The sequence below is a fragment of the Centropristis striata genome, chromosome 8, assembly GCF_030273125.1.
Source record: "Centropristis striata isolate RG_2023a ecotype Rhode Island chromosome 8, C.striata_1.0, whole genome shotgun sequence".
In the NCBI taxonomy this organism is placed as follows: Eukaryota; Metazoa; Chordata; class Actinopteri; order Perciformes; family Serranidae; genus Centropristis; species Centropristis striata.
This window is the reverse complement of record NC_081524.1, coordinates 6,202,778-6,219,731: the sequence shown is the minus strand read 5'-3', so window position 1 is coordinate 6,219,731 and position 16,954 is coordinate 6,202,778. Positions and strand designations below refer to the sequence as shown.

General features: G+C 36.5%; 1 protein-coding gene and 1 long non-coding RNA gene across 3 annotated transcripts in view; one reads left to right on the top strand and one right to left on the bottom strand.

Annotated features, from left to right (window-relative positions):
* Window positions 1–14,354, top strand: part of LOC131976122 (uncharacterized) — a 121,334-nt gene extending 106,980 nt beyond the window's left edge. Inside the window, exon 4 of the long non-coding RNA XR_009394779.1 lies at window positions 14,290–14,354. This is a non-coding gene — a long non-coding RNA (uncharacterized LOC131976122). The remainder of the gene's footprint in view (window positions 1–14,289) is intronic.
* LOC131976111 (uncharacterized) lies at window positions 7–4,428 on the bottom strand. Of its 2 annotated transcripts, none has more exons than XM_059339027.1 (7): window positions 4,354–4,428; window positions 2,553–3,226; window positions 2,352–2,397; window positions 2,169–2,260; window positions 1,468–1,578; window positions 828–1,104; window positions 7–679 (listed from the first exon to the last, which is right to left on the bottom strand). In XM_059339027.1, exons 1-7 carry the CDS (start codon window positions 4,372–4,374, stop codon window positions 467–469), a joined length of 1,434 nt encoding a protein of 477 aa, XP_059195010.1. In that variant the 5' UTR covers window positions 4,375–4,428; the 3' UTR covers window positions 7–466. The 2 variants fall into 2 exon arrangements, with proteins under 2 accessions (XP_059195010.1, XP_059195011.1); XM_059339028.1 differs by lacking the exon at window positions 4,354–4,428 and adding an exon at window positions 4,161–4,341.
* Window positions 14,355–16,954: the final 2,600 nt, after the last annotated feature.

Here is a 16,954-nt window from a genome sequence, read left to right as displayed (position 1 = left end):
AATATCTGGAATGAAATTAAATATAATTCAAATAACTTTTGAGAGTCTAAAATAGTTTAAAGCTGAATACTGTAGCGAAGTCATTCTGAATCTATTGTATCTTGTTTCCTTTTTAACAGCTCAAAATTCCCCTCCCATTTCCTTACATGTCAAATGTCTTTGAATAAGACATAGGTCAATGGGAAGATGGAGAATAAAATAATTTAGGGGTTCATCGTTTAGTAAATTGACTTAACGTTGGACTACTTTGTTGTACTTTTATAAAAAGAAAGAGAAAAACTATAGATTATATATAATAAACAATGGTTTTAAGGGTCAGGCCCACTTGAGATCAAATTGGGCTGCATGTGGCCCCCGGACAAAAATTACTTTGACACCCCTCCATTAAGGGTTTCTTCTCTAAATCAGTGCTCACATCAAAGCTTTGACAACATCCATTTAGTTTGTTGCTCTCAATTCAGTTCTTTTAGAGAGAAAGAAATTGCTCACAGAACTGAACTGTGGCAATGTAAATATCACAGCCAAAGGACTGGGATGCAGCTCTTGGGTTAACTGCATCTCCTAAAGATGTCATTTGTTCATCAGTCAGCGGGCAATCTGCATCCGGGACAATGATGCTTGAGTGGTCATCATGGGGAAGTCCACTGTTTTCCCACTCAATATCTGGAATGTCCATATCCTATAAATAGAACAATTTTGAATTTCATGCAGTATTATCTGGATAAACAGTAGGCACATTTTCAAATATGTCCTCGTGGCTTCTAATTGAATTGCTTACACAAGTGAACCACACTACATATTAAATTCACATTATATTTTGCATGTACCTCTGTGTTATCTGGCCCAGGAATTGGGTGATGTGCACGACCCAGCATCCACAGCTGATTAGGGGTCATCTGGCTCTCAGTTCTTATCGGGTGATTGTCCCAACCACTGCGAAAAGTATCAAGGTCATCCTGCAGGCGTGGAAGGAACACAAAGTGGCAGCAGAAGAGGTGTGTAATGTTGTCGATGCTGAGGAAGCCCTCTTCTTCAAGGTAGTGGAGAACATCGTAGTAGATGCTTGTTACAGCTACCCACAAGTCTCTCCACAGCCGCTCAATCCTGGAAAATTATAAAATTGACAAAACTTTTTTAAAATAAAATTTTACTGTAATATCAAAAATGTACTTCCACTCAACTTGTAGTATTCCAAAATAAACTAATGGGAAACATCACTGATGTTTCTATTAAGACAGGTGCACAGAAAAAAAATAATTAATTAATTTAAAAAAAATATATATATATATATACATTATATGTATAAAAAATATAGTCCAACTGATCTGACCTTTCTTTAGTCTGTGTGTATGCATAAAATGTCTTTAAAAATTAGATCTTATATACATACTGTGTGTCATTGCACCTAAATGTGACATCAGTGGGGTGGCAGCTTTTACATAGCAGGATCTATTTTGTGAAACTCACCGTTGGTTGTGAACACTCTTCCCAGATATAAAGCTGCTCCTTCCAGTGCCACGAACTGTAAACATGAGTCGAGCAACGTCCACGTTTTCTACCCCCTGATCACCACGTACCCTAAGATAGACAAAAACTTTCAAAAAACATATATAATACATGCAATATTAATTACAGTATATTGGTTGGTTATTAAAACAGTGTAACAAGCGGGGTTGGAGCATCTAAACAAAACTTAATAAAATTACTTTAAAGCTTAGTTGTGTGGGTCACTGTGTTGTACTCAGTGTTTGTATAAGTATTCAGATCCTTTACTTAAGTAAAAGAACAGCAATGTAAAAGTACTCCATTAAAAGTAATAAGTCCAGCATGAAAATCCTACTACAAGTATTATATAGTTAAAGTATTGAAGTAAAAGTCAAGGTTCTCAAGCATTCTTAACAATTCATTTTCTTTTTTAACTTTTAAATTATGTTTTCATAATATTTAACTCTACTTCCATGACTTAATTTAGATAGTTTAAAACATGTAGGCCTATAAACCGATCAAAGGGCACAATAGAAGGTGGTGAGGAGAGGAAAAATCATGGCACAAGTACTTAAAAATTGTACTTCAGTACAGTACTTGAGTAAATGTACTTAGTTACTTTCTTCCTCTGGTTGTACTGTACAGTAAAAAACAAATCTTAAATATTAAAAATATATATTTACCTGAGAGGAAACCCAAACTTCTCAACAGATTGTTGGAAGAAAGCCAGGGTAGTTGATGCTAGGTTGTTGGAAGCGGTACCAAGATACATTATCTGCAGCACAAATGCAATTACACCACTATGAGACGTTAAGTATTTAATGATTATAAGAATGTGTACACTTAGTCCTGACAACTGTGCTTACCTTGCGGGAAAAACCATCAATGCCACCAAAGATAACAATGTTGTAGCTGAAAGGAAAAATGCTGAATTTGTCAACTGTATAGAACATACTACAAGTAAGAAATAGTGTGAACACTCAGAACAGAACAGCTACATTGCTTAAGGGCAAGCATACTCTTAATTAATTTGCATTTTGTCAAAAACATTATTTAAAAAGAATTACCGAATCAATTTATGGTTTGTATCAATATGAATTAAAGACTGGGGGCCTGGAACTGAGTAGGTCCGTCGAGCAATACATCCTAAATGGAGCATACGGGAGATGACACCAGTGGTGTCAACACGGTGCATGGAAGCTCTGACACGGTTATACTGCACCCTTAGTCCTCTAGCTTGCAGAAGTGCCTTCACCATTCGGTATCCAGAATGAGGCTGTCTGGATTTAATCTCTCTCACACACTGGTCTAACTCTTCATCTGTCATGGTGCTGTATAGTGACTTTATTGAGAGATTATACTCAGCCATGCGCCGGTACACTGTGCTTCTGGATATCCCCATGAGTTTAGCTATACAGGGGACAGACAGATTAAGTTCAAGAAGGTTGCAAAGGTGGTCTGGGGATATGGCCATTCGTTGTCGCCCAGATGGTCCTTCCTCAAACTGCACAACTGCAATATGTTGCTTACTTTTTTCTTTTTCTATGTTTATAAGACTGTGTAACTGTGTCAGTGCATCTAAAATTGCTGGACAAACAGCTACCTGACCAGCTACAGCATTTAAAAACACAAGTTCTTGTGTGCAAGTGAACTCTAAGAAGTCCAGATCCAGAGGCATGCGTCCCAGAATATTTTCCAATCGAGAGCGAAGTCTTTCTAACAGGTGATTAAGTAGCAGTTCCTAGGAGAGAGAAAAAAAGTTATGTCATGTAAACTACGAATAGATAAACTAAATCATTACTGTAAAACCAGTCTATAATCTATAGTAATGATTACTACATTTAATTACATACTTCTACAGCTGAAAATTTGCTGCATTCATTTAAAACTGAAGGCTGTTCAGTTTGTTTTTCCATCAGAGGAAAGGAACTTTAAGGTTACCACGATGCATGCTGAGTGACTAATTAACACATTACTCGTTAAACCGAAACCTCCTTAATTTGTGCTTTTTTAAAACTGCTAGGCTATAGGTAAAGTCAAACAGATAATCTCTTAACTTCTACACAGCTGTGATTACTTTCACTAAGAACTTCAGTGACAGATCACAATCTCCCCCTCACAACTGTAAGGTCGTACGGGACAAAAAACCATGGTCACACTATAATGCGTAGGCTATATGTCTGATATGGTATTGTTTTGGTGGGTGTTTTATGATACCATATAATATATGACATCGTACTGAGAGTTTGAAAAAACAACAACTGAAGGTCATCTTGTTTAAGTTCCGGTTAGTTTATGTCCAATAAAGTCCGTTAATGTACACGTCAGCTGTCTATGACTGAATCTTACAGAAACAAAACACACTGATGGCATATAGAAGAGTTCAAACACTCAAAGCCCCATTGTTCGATTATTGATGCACCGTCGTGCATGTAAACAGCGTAACCGGGCTACAGTCGGGGAGATGCGTCTGTGCATTCCCCGCTAAAGCCACTGCTACGGTCACTTCACTGCGGTGACTCAGATTAGCTTTTCAAGCGCGTTCCTGGTTTCAAAACCCCGTCCATCACCCCTAATAGCTTGTCAAAGGATCTCAGTGTCATTTAATTTAACCAAAACTAGAAGAAAAAGCCGTGTTCTGACCAGCTGTTCGCTGGCACGGCGCTATGCTTTACCTGAGGTGGAGTTACTCCGTCATTCCCCCGCTCATGTAGGCTACACGTGGAACCTCAATACCGTTACTAATGTGCATGTTCCGCTAATTTTATGTCCAATAAAGTCCGTTAATGTACACATGTCAGCTGTCTCTGACTGAATCTTACAGAAACAAACCACACTGATGTCATATAGAACAGTTCAAACACTCACCGAAGCCCCATTGTTGGACATGCCTGAACTCCGTCACTGTGCGAGCCGACAAGCCGAAGCTGCATTGGTGTCAGGTGACTCCCGCTCGCTCTTGTTGCTTGACGCACGCGCCCGATCTTGAATCTGGAATCGATTGCTCTGCCTTGGGTCCCCGGATGTTGCAGTTGAATTTTTTGCGGTTGAATTTTTTGCGGTTGAATTTTTTGTGGTTGAATTTTTTTAGGTTGAATTTTTTGCAGTTGAATTTTTTGCGGTTGAATTTTTTGCGGTTGAATTTTTTGAGGTTGAATTTTTTGCGGTTGAATTTTTTGAGGTTGAATTTTTTGCAGTTAAATTTTTTGCGGTTGAATTTTTTGCGGTTGAATTTTTTGAGGTTGAATTTTTTGCAGTTGAATTTTTAACGTTGAAAAACATTCAAATACATAATTTCAATGCATAAATATTCAGTGCTAGAAATTCAACGTCTTTTTTGTTTCAAACTCCGATGACACAGATTTACTTCCATACACGGAATCGCTCAAATTTCCGTGAAACTGACACGGATTTCGCTACAATGCAAGTTAATGACAGTCATATCCCGTGGCTATTGGTTTGTTCCAAGTCACGTGACTTTCAAGGTCCCAGCGGTCAGAATAAAAAACATGGCGGACAGTTTTCTCATTTTTAGTGAAAAATCAATATTTTGACTTAATTTATGCATAAAAATGGATTTTGATCACATTTCTAGCGAGAAATATATGTTTTATTTTCTAAATATTCACTCAGTAAATATACATAATCACTTTGTATGTTGGAATAGCCACGGGATATGACTGTCATTAACTTGCATTGTAGTGAAATCCGTGTCAGTTTCACGGAAATTTGAGCGATTCCGTGGCTATTCCACAAATTTTGAGTTAAGCGAAAATCCGTGGCTATTTCACGGATTTCTGTGAGACCATGTTGAAAAATATGTATATAATTTTTTTGTCTCAGCCTCGGGGAGCCCCTGCAGGCGGCCTAAAGAGCCACATGAGGCTCTGGAGCCACAGGTTGACCACCCCTTCATTACATGTATGCTAGGGCTACAACTAATGATGATCTTCATTATCGATAACATCTGCAGATTAATTTCTTGATTAATCTGTCAATCTCTGAGTGTTTAAAATGACAGGAGAAAAGTGCCAGTTTCCCAGAACGAAAGGTCACGTCGTCAAATTGCTTATTAGGTCTGACCAGAAGTCAAACATATTCAGTTTGCTATCATAGAAGACTCAGAAAACCAGCAAATATTCAATACAAAGGAGCTGGAAGCATAAGATAAGATAATCTTTATTAGTAGCAGAGGGTTGTAGCAGAAAAGGGGATACTGCAATAACAGAAAGCATCAGTAAAAATGCAAGATATAATAATAAATAAACAGTAAAAAAAAGCATGTAAACAGTGCACATAGGATTAGGAAATTCTCAACACAGTTGTTGAGTATCTGCTTAATAAACTATAATAGTTACAACTCAGATGTATTTCTCAGTTTAAGAGTTTATTGCCAGCTTTCTGTAGGTGGAATGTTCAACAGCTGTTCTTGCTTTTGGTGCATTTTTGTTTTTTTGAACACTGTAAATCATTTGGTTCTTAAAATACTCTTAAACGTTTTAGATTTCAAAGTGTTAGACAATGTATCTTGTTTAAAGAGTTATTTTCTTATTTTAGGCGTTCAACATGCTTATTTCTAGATTTAATAATCTTAATTTAAGAAATCTTGTCAAGTGAAATGATCTGTCCATGCAGCAAGATCATTTCCCTCAGATTTAGTGTTTTTATCTTGCAGTAAAGGTTTAAAATTGTTAAGTGAAACATTTTTATAACCCACATAGGAGCTTGCAATCAAATCATTGACATCATAACGTTAAAAACATTCACCACTTTAAATCTCATAAATCTGCGCATTTTTTTCTCGTAAATTTGCCACTTTAAACTCCTAAACTTTTTTCTCAAAATATTATTTTCGTATGTTTTTTTTTTTTACACATTCTGGCTGTATGTAATACCCTCCAATATTCTCTAGGGTTGAAATTTGGAATTTGCTAATATTTCAATGAGTGTCCTATTAAGGGTTAAAGTGGTGAATATGGGAGAAAAAAGTTGCTTTTTCCCACTTTTTTCTCGTAAATCTGCGACTTTTTTCGCGCAGATTTGCCACTTTAAATCTCTTAAATCTGCAACTTTTTTTCTTGTAGATTTGCCACTTCAATCTAGTAAATTTGCAACTTTTTTCTCGAAATATTACCTGAAGTTACCAAATATAGTTCTTTGCCTGATAAAGGGTTAAAGAAAAAGTGTATTAATTGAAAGGGAATGTGCAGTAAGTGTCCCCACAGATTTAAACAGTGTGGCGTGTTTTTGCTTTAAAAAAAAAAAGGCCATCTTCCTCTCTAATATGGCAGAGTAACAGATGGAGTTTGGGTTCTGTCCTGTGCTGCATCCACACACCCTATGTGTCATCTGTCATTACATTCAGGTCATTGTTTGGAGCTCAGTGGCAGCGTGACTGAGTTGGCCACGGCTTGACAACTGTCTCTGTTTCACACAGACAGGGAGAGAATATGCAGACACACTCAACACTCACGGGGCAGAATCTGTGTGCCATTGTGTGGCCTAGTTCAGCTTCCCAAATTAGGACTAAGATGTTGTCCAGAAATATTGAATAGAATGGATAGAAAATGCATTTCTGGATGCCCTTATATTGTGAAGAATCTGTTGTATCTTGCCCGCTGTCATGATTTTTTTTCTTTTTTTCTTCCTGCATGATATCTATGATGTTTACTGCGCTGCCTCACAAGCTCACAAACAGAATTTCCTGCAGGACAACAGATGGTGTAGTGTCACGTTGTATTGCATTATAAAACAATTTTATTGTGCACACCAGTGGCATATTTGTCTTTTCACTTACCTGGGACACAAAGCCACCATTGCATGACATGTAATCCAAATGGAAACAGAGTAAACAATGAAAGCATGTATACAGCAGACATAACTGGACCGTCTTACTGAGGGAATAGGACAGTGTCATATTGTTATGATGACTGAGTTGTGAAGATACACATAAGATATTGTTACATGTTGTAACTCTTGTTCTGTGATTGTAAGTGTAACAGCTGGATGACTTATTCCAGTTTCTCCCTGTCGAGTTGTTCATATTTTTAAGAGCAAACTTAAGACTTATCTTTTTAATTTGGCTTTTACCTGAACCATTTTTAGAGATTTCTCTGCTCATGCGTCTTAGTGTTATTACATCTTCTCTTTTATTTATTTATTTTACTGTTTATTCGTCCATTTCTATTTGTACATATTTTATCATGCTCTATTTCTTAATTATTTATTTGTTGTTTTATCTGTTTTATCTAGCTTTTTTATTTTATTTTATTTTTTTATTTTTATTTTTTTTATAACTTTCCAATGTTATTATTGCCTTTTACTTTTTTAAAATGTATTTATTTTATTATTTATATATATATATATATATATATATATATATATATATGGATGGATGGATGGATGGATGGATGGATGGATGGATGGATAGATAGACAGATAGATAGACAGATAAAATATCTCTATATAATATATATAAAAAATTACATATATATATATATATATATATATATATATATATATACATTTTATCTTATCTTACTTTTTTTTTATATAATTGAAGGTGGTTGGGGTGGGGGTTTGCTTGTTTCTATGTTTTGTTATTTAAAAAAAAAAAAATTGTTATTTTCTCCTTTTTTATGTAAAGCGCTTTGTGTTGCATCTCTCTTGTATGAAAAGTAATGTACAGATAAAGCCTGACTCTGAGTCTACCTTTTGACGACAGAGCTAGATTAACAGTGTCAGGGTCAGTTATATTCTCCCATCTAGCATTAGTAATTTATAACTAGAAAAATAAACCGTACCCCTGCTCCAGTATTTTCTCCCCAACACAAATGGTGCCATCTCTCTGACAGTATGTTAAACTGGCTAGTTGTTTGCATGTTAAATAACTCTGAGCTCCTCTATTCATCCATCGACCCTCTTATACTTTACCTGAGCTCCTCAAGTGGCTGATGGGACAGCTTGTTATTAATGCCTTTTAGACTTTAGACTTTTCAGATGCGTCTCTCTGGCCTTGCTCTAGACTTGCAGGGTCAGGGCTACCATATAGGCTGCTGATTATATATGTATGCATAAATCTAACTATAAGCTGGTCTGACGGCATGTGCAGTTACTCACATGTGTTCTCCGTACGTATTTGTGTGGTCATGTGAGGGGGGATTGTGAAACTCAGAATCAGAATCAGAAAGCCTTTATTGTCATTGCACAGGGTAGTACAATGAAATTTGCCATCAACCCGTCCAAAACATATAAAAACACACATGCAATATGGCAGAGGTGAACAGGACAGGAAGACAGAGATGAAGAGAAAAAAGGAGGAAAGGAGAAAAAAAAACAATGAAAAAAACCTCAGCAACATAAGCATAATACACCTTACAAACATGAACAGACTTATGACATGCCACAGAGGAGTGGTGCAAACTACGGGTGCAGGAGTGTTTATGTGTGTCTGTGTTAATGTGCACATGTACATTAAATGCTAAAATATCATAGATGATCACCTCTTATCCTACAAAACTGCAGTACTGCATTTTACAGATATAAAAAGATAATATATATTAAAGAAAAGTGAAGCTTTTAATGCAGAAGTGCCTTAAACCTGCATTCTTTCCAATGGCCAGCAGGGGGCGACTCCATGTAATCCCTTGGGGTATGTTTTGGTCTCAACCTTTAGTTTCTTAAGTCTTCTTCATGACAGCATTACTTTTATTTTGTAAATTATGTTCCCATTTAGAGTAAAATGTACAATAAAGCAGGGTATGCTTTGTGCATGGCTACTTTTTAAAGTCTCCATTGCATCATGTCAATCAGGATATAGAGTCAAAGTGTCGCATATTTATGACGCTGTGTAAATTTAAGTGAACTTGCTGTGGGTGTGGTCCTTGTTTTTGTCTTATGACCCTGACAATATCAGTTCTTGAACGTTAATTGCCATAAGACTGTACAACACCAGCACAACCTGAACGTGTTGTCGTTTCTTTCTTTCTTTTCCTCACATTTTGCATATAATTTGCACTTTGCACATTCTTCACTTAATTTGCACTAAGTTGTATATAGTATATTGTATATTGTTAAATGTCTTTTTCTATTAGATTGATTATTTTTTATTTTTATCTAAAAGGGTAATAATTTGTGTGCAATTTCTTTGGTCGGCTGTAACAAAGAAATTTCCCCTCTGTGGGATTAATAAAGTCTAATCTAATCTAATCTAATCTAATTGTCACATTGATACCTAAAGATGTCTTGTTCAGCATTTGGTTTTACTAACAGACCCTATGGAGTCAATACATTTTGTATAAAGCCTGTTTTCTGTTAGACAAAATTAGCAAACCAATTATACACCTTACTGACCAAGCCAGTAAGCACCTCAATCATCCCTAGCTCCACCCTCTTGACCAAATATGGTCACTTCTGGCACCACAAAAACCAAGATGGCCACTAGCAAAATGCCAGTCTCAAGGCTTCAAAACTCCACCTACAAATGGGTGACATTACAGTGCCCACGTCCACTTCTTTTATATAATCTATAATTTTACATCTGTTCAGAGGAAAGTATTAACCGGAACCAAAGCCCCTTGTCACTCATGTACAGTATGTTCATGTATTATTAGCTTTGCCTGGCTTAGCGGCGTGCTTCAACTGCACGTTTTACATTCAGATGAATAAAATATATCCTTTGAAATCCATTTATTAATAAGAACTATTGACCAGCAGTATTGACTGAAGCTCAAGGCCCTGTATCCAATAAAATCTGTTAACCTTGTGCCTGCCAGGAAGTGTGGAGTCAAAGCTCCTGGAGGACGCAGAGGGAAAAACAAAACAAGTCATGTGAATGTATGCGTTTTATATTTGTTTAGAAAATTATGATTTTTTTTTTTGCGTCACCCTATAACAGTGCAGTTTAACACAATCAAAGCAAAGTTTTGTAGACTGAGCTGCAGCCTCCTTTTTTTTATTGTCATTTTAATTTGATTTGATTCTTTGGACCCATAGCGAACTATAATGATGACAAAATGACTGTACCATCTCATAATTCTGTAAACCGTCCCACACTTACGCTTCCACCAATGGCTACAACCACATTTCCTTTGCTCCACCCTCTTGATTAGGGGTCTCAAACTCAAATTACCTGGGGGCCGCTGGAGGCAGTATCAAAATGACCAAAAAAAGACACAAAATGACTTAAAAAAGACACAAAATGACAGTAAAAAACTAAATTACTTAAAAAAGACACAAAATGACCAAAAAAAGACACAAAGTTACTTAAAAAAGACACAGAATTACAAAAAAAGACACAAAATTACTTAAAATACAATAAATTACATTTAAAAAGACACAAAATGACCAAAAAAGACACACAATGACTAAAAAAAGACACAAAATGACAGTTAAAAACTAAATTACTTAAAAAGGACACAAAATGACCAAAAAAGACACAAAATGACAGTAAAAAAACTAAATTACTTAAAAAAGGCACAAAATGACCAAAAAAAGACAAAAAATTACTTGAAAAGGCACAAAATTACCAAAAAAGACACAAAATGACTGAAAAAACACAAAATTACTTTAAAAAAGACACAAAATGACCAAAAAAGACGCAAAATGACAGTAAAAAACTAAATTACTTAAAAAAGACACAAAATGACAAAAAAGACACAAAATGACCAAAAAGACACAAAATGACTGAAAAAACACTAAATTACTTTAAAAGAGACACAAAATGACAAAAAAAGACACAGAATGACAAAAAATACACAGAATTACCAAAAAAGACACAAAAATATTAAAAAGAAGCAAAATGACCAAAAAAGACACAAAATTATTTTTTTTAAAAGGACACAAAATGACCAAAAAAACCTTAGCGAGCTATAATGATGACAAAATGACTGTAACATCTCATAATTCTTTAAACCGTCCCACAATTACGCTTCCACCAATGGCTACAACCACATTTCCTTTGTGTGTGTGTGTGTGTGTGTGTGTGTGTGTGCAGCTCTGCCTTTCACTACTGGTTAGGGGGCTAACACCTCTTTCAGGTTAAGTCTTTTTTTTCCACCTCTAAAAAGAGAGCGAATAGCAGCATTTTGTGTTCCCTCCTCCCTCCTTTCCTTTCCTTGCCCCACTCATCTGTCAATGAAAGACACAGTTTTGCCACAAGGCATTGTGTGTTTAGCGGTGGTGCCAGCAACTGCCATTTGGGTGCAGGGAGGCAAGGGGATCCACCCCCTTTGAACTGCTGCCAAGCCAGCCAGCTTGCACCTTCTTTAATAACTTCCCCCGAAGGCACTTCCTTCTTTTTCTCTCTCTCCCTCCTCTCTCTCTTCTTTTTTCCCCTTTCTCTCATTCACTCCCACCCTCCTGCCTCTTCTATTTTTTTTAAATGACTGCAGTTTTCACGGGTAAAGCTGTGATGCTGATAAGAAAGGTAAGGCTGCTTTTAACTGACAGCCTGACATCAAATCTCTGTGGAAAACACACGCAAATGAGTAGAGGGTTAAGAGCATGTGTGGACTTACACACAGAGGCTTATAGAGTGTGTTTTCTGGGATAAGATTTAGTTGATTTTTGTAAAAAAAAAAAAAAAATGAATCGAAAATCCACTTAATGTCAATCGCTTCTTTTGTTCATTTATAAAAAATCTCCAACAGCGCCCGTGAAGACGCACTCATATACATCTAAATAAGACATCTTTAAAACCAGACAAAGCATGCACAGTGCCAGTTTAACTAAAGTTTAATGGATAAAAGTACAAATTCATGTTGGTATGAGGGCTGAATCTGGTAGAGGTGGGGGAATAAATCAATGCAGCATAGTATCGTGATAAGATAAGATAAGATATACTTTATGCATCCCAGCAGAGAAATTTAGGTGTTCCAGCAGCCAACATATACACAACACAACACATGTATACATACATATTCCACCTATACAAAACATGAGCCCACAATACATAGCCTAGGATAGAAGAAGTGGAATGGATGGTCCATGTGCATTAGTAGCTGTTACTCATAGATAACAGCTACAGCAAGTGTGCAAATATACATGTGCAAAAATACAATTTGATATATACATACAGTATAAGCAGCTTAAGCTAAAGTTGAAATAAATATTCTTCTGTCCTTACTAAAAGGGGAGTCATTATAAAGTGCAACTGCAGTAGGTAACAAAGTATTCTTAAATCAAATAAGAAATGATATTTTGCGTGGCAATATTACATCGATTCAGTTATCAATATTTCGTTTTCTGGAGGCTGTAGCAGGCTCACTGTTAGTAATATACTGGAGATCTAAGGAATCTATAGGCACCATGTACGTCTGGATATCGTGTCGGGAAGTTGACGAAATAATGCTGCAAAGTTACGATTATTTATTTATTTAACAGGGACAGTGTATGGCTCTCAGCAGTACCAGAATTAGCTAAATTGCATCTGTAGTCCCTGGTCAGGAACAAATAACATAAATCTCACACAAACAAACAAGCCTTTCAAACAGCAACAACAAAGTTTCACACTCTTAAAACACAACACAACACAGGACAACAGCAAGAGTAAAGTCACAGTATTAAGACACAACACAAAACAATGGTAAAATAGAACACTAACGAGATTGCAAAATAGTGAGCTAATGTTTGAGTTTATAGTTGGTAGGTGCATGATTGAGTGGATTTAAGCCATGATTTTATTTTAGATTTAGAACGATGGTTTTAGCTACATGCTAAAGACACTGGAACCCAGGTTTGTGACTCACAGCCGTACCGAAGCTATACAGAGCAGCAAAGCTTAAAGTTTTTGAAAGTTTGATAAAATGCTGCAGTTGTTGTCGTCCGTACATGTTGAAATCAGTTCAGTTCAGTTTGACTGAATACTTTGTTGGTCAGTCTGTGGGTTTGACTCTCATTGTTGAGAAATAAAAAGACTGAAGTGAGATGAATACACTGAGAATTTTCTCATATTTGACAAAACAATTCTTGATTGAACTCATTTTATGGACACAAAAGCAATTAAACTTTTAAATCGCAACATATTGTATCACAATACTCACCATATTGCAAAATGCTTAAAATCACAATAATTTCGTTTAAGTTTATTTATGTCAGCAATTCAATTCAAAAAGTGAAAATAAGTGGACCAATTTTAAAAAGTATGTTTAATATGTAAATGTTGGCCTCTGAAAAGTTTGTCCATCTATATGACTCAATACTTGGTTGGGGCTATTTGACTTGAACTACTGGAAATGGACTTCTCCATCATATTGTAATTCATTGAGATGCACCTGTACAATAATATACATTTTTGAAAATTCTACCATGAGGGCATAAAAACAGACACAGACAGATATGAGGCAAAGTAGAGAAAGTTGGTTTATAGACCAATTATTAACCATTTACAAAGTGCTATACATATTTAATCTTTAAATGTTTTCAACCAATTTCTTAAAGGTATATGAATCATTTCAAAATCATTAACATACTTAATATGGTTTTAAAAGTGTTAAAATGAGTTTAACTTAATTAAATTATAATTCATCGTTTATCAATAGTTTGTTTGTTAATGGTAAAGTAACTATAAAGTTACATTAATATACCATCTATTTGTCATTTATAAATGATGTAGTTAGTTAAACATTAATAAATTATGTATTTACCATTCTAAATGGCCTATATACTGTTTATAAATTATGTTTAAACATTAATAAACTATCTGTTTACCATTTATAAATGATGGTTATTGTAAAGTGTTACCCAAAACTTGAAAGACAGCATCCTCAGTTTCCTGACTGATTCTGCTTCCTTTCTGTCTCTCAGCCAGCCTCTGTGGGCCTTTCAGGACAGTGTTAACTCACCATAAAGGCTCCGTGTGAACCTCCGACCTGTCAGTTCCACTGTACAACACCATGGCCCCGGGACAGACAAGCCAGAGCGGAGAGGTAAAGAGAAAAAAGGGCAGAGAGAACCTGGCTAAAAGCACAGTAGGCAATAGGTGTCATATTAAGGGTGTGTAATACACTATGTCACCTCAATGGCGTATGGGCCATTAAGGCTATAACCTCATACACTGTGGCGTTTATTTTGTCACTAGGGATTATTTGGAACAAACTGGCTTGCCGGGAAATGTGCGGTTGTTTGCTTGTATTCTGTTTGTGAGTGTTGAAAAATGTATTGTTTGTTTGTGTGTGTGTGTGTGTGTGTGTGTGTGTGTGTGTGTGCCTTGATGTATATTATCTTCAGGATATTTCTCTCTTTAACTCCATGGCCACCTTATTTTTCACCTCCAGTGTGTGTGTGTGTGCATAGGTGTGTTAGTGGCAGTGTATTAAAGGATGGTGGGTTAGGTGAAGGGAGGAGGGGGGGATAAAATGTTGAAGTTGTTGTCGTCCATATACACTGCAAAAAAAGAAAAGTATGGTGAACTCAAAATTTCAAGGCAACAAACTTCGATAAAATTTTAAGTTGGACAATTAAACTAAATATTTTAAGTTTTGTTTTTGAGTCTGCTCAACTCTGAATTCAGATTTTTGTCAACTCAACTGTAAGTTGTACTAACTTACAATTTTACATTATAATAACTTTTAATCCTTACTTCTGCTAACTTCTGCAATGTGCTGAATTGGCACGATTGTAACGCCGCTATGAAATGTCAGCTAATGTTGCGACCACAATTTTGAGTTAGCATTGATACGCTAATGGCTACTCTTGTAACTGTAACAAGCAGCGCCGCTAGCATCAGTTAGCCGATAGCATCAGTTAGCTGCTAGCTTTCGCTAATGACCGAATTTCACCGCTTTCCCGCATTTCACAACAAAGAAATAAGAGTTAGCAGAACTATTGTCCCTTGTTGTGAACCCCAACTTAAAGATATAAGTAACAACAACTCACCAACTTGTTTTTGAGAAGGATAAAATGCTGCAATTGATGTTGTCCATACATGTTTGATATCAGTTCAGTTCAGTTTGACTGAATACTTTGTTAGTCAGTCTGTGGGTTTGACTCTCATTGTGGAGAAATTAAAAGACTGAAGTGATTTTGTCTTTTTGTGTCCTTTTTTAGTCATTTTGTGTCTTTTTTTAGCCATGTTGTGTCTTTTTTTGTTGGTCATTTTGTGTCTTTTTATAGTCATTTTGTCTTTTTTTGGTCATTTTGTGTCTTTTTTTAGTCATTTTGTCTTTTTTTGGTCATTTTGTGTCTTTTTTTTGGTAATTTTGTGTCTTTTTATAGTCATTTTGTGTCTTTTTGGTCATTTTGTGTCTTTTTTTGGTGATGATTTCAAAGTTCTGGGAACGTCCCATGTTTAAATCGCAACATTGCTTGTATTCTGTTTGTGAGTGTTGAAAAATGTATTGTTTGTATATGTGTGTGTGTGTGTATGTGTGTGTGTGTGTGTGTGCCTTGATGTATATTATCTTCAGGATATTTCTCTCTTTAAATCCATGGCCACCTTATTTTTTACCTCCAGTGTGTGTGTGTGTGTGCATAGGTGTGTTAGTGGCGGTGTATTAAAGGATGGTGGGTTAGGTGAAGGGAGGAGGGGGGGGGGCTGAAAATGAGAATGTAAATACAAGCGTGAGCTCCCCCCACCCCACTCCCCCTCCACCTTCACCACCATCACCTCCTCGTAGTCGTCCTCCTCCTTCTCCTCCCGTGTGAGGGTGAGCCAGCTAGGGGGTGACCTTGCCCGGTGTAATTAAAGTGAAACACCTTGACTTGTCACCATTGCCTGAGACAGCTTAAATCTCCCTAATGTAAATGGAGGCTGCGGCTGACGTGCTGCTAGGCATGGCCGCGGAGAAGATACAAGCGCTGGTGATCCATCTCTGTACCAGTGCAAACACACACACACACACACACACACACACACACTCCCTCTCTGTCTCCCCCTTTTGCTTTTTCTCACTCTCTCTCTCTCCTTTTCTGACACACACATGCAAAAAAAATGTACACAATCTTTCTTTCTCTCTGTCTTTCATAAACACCCTCCTTCCTCTCGCCTCACACCCATCCTTGGCATTCTGCAACCCCCACCTCATCTCGCTGTCCACTGGCTTTATTTATTTTACACCCCACCAGACAGCACGACGCTTACCTTTATAGCAGCAGCAGCCGCAGCAATGCCTCATGGGATATCTCAGGTGTTGTGGTGAAAGGAGGCACAAACATGGAGTGATTCAGAGGGGAGTGAAATTATCAGTCATATCAAAGAGAACGCAACACAAATGATTTTCCTCTTGTCAGCATTACAAGATGAGAATACGTGATGCATTCAGAAGTGTTTTTACATGTGTTTCGTGTGTAATTTCTGGGGACTTCCCACTAAGGGTTGTCAAAAGGATCGATACTCAAAAAAGTATCGATACTAAAACGTTATATCTGGATGCAATCCTCATTTTCAAAAGTATCGAGTATCTGAAGCTTGTTTTCATAGTTGCAGTTTCTTTTTTGCACAACTGTTTTTTCATTATAAATATTTAACATG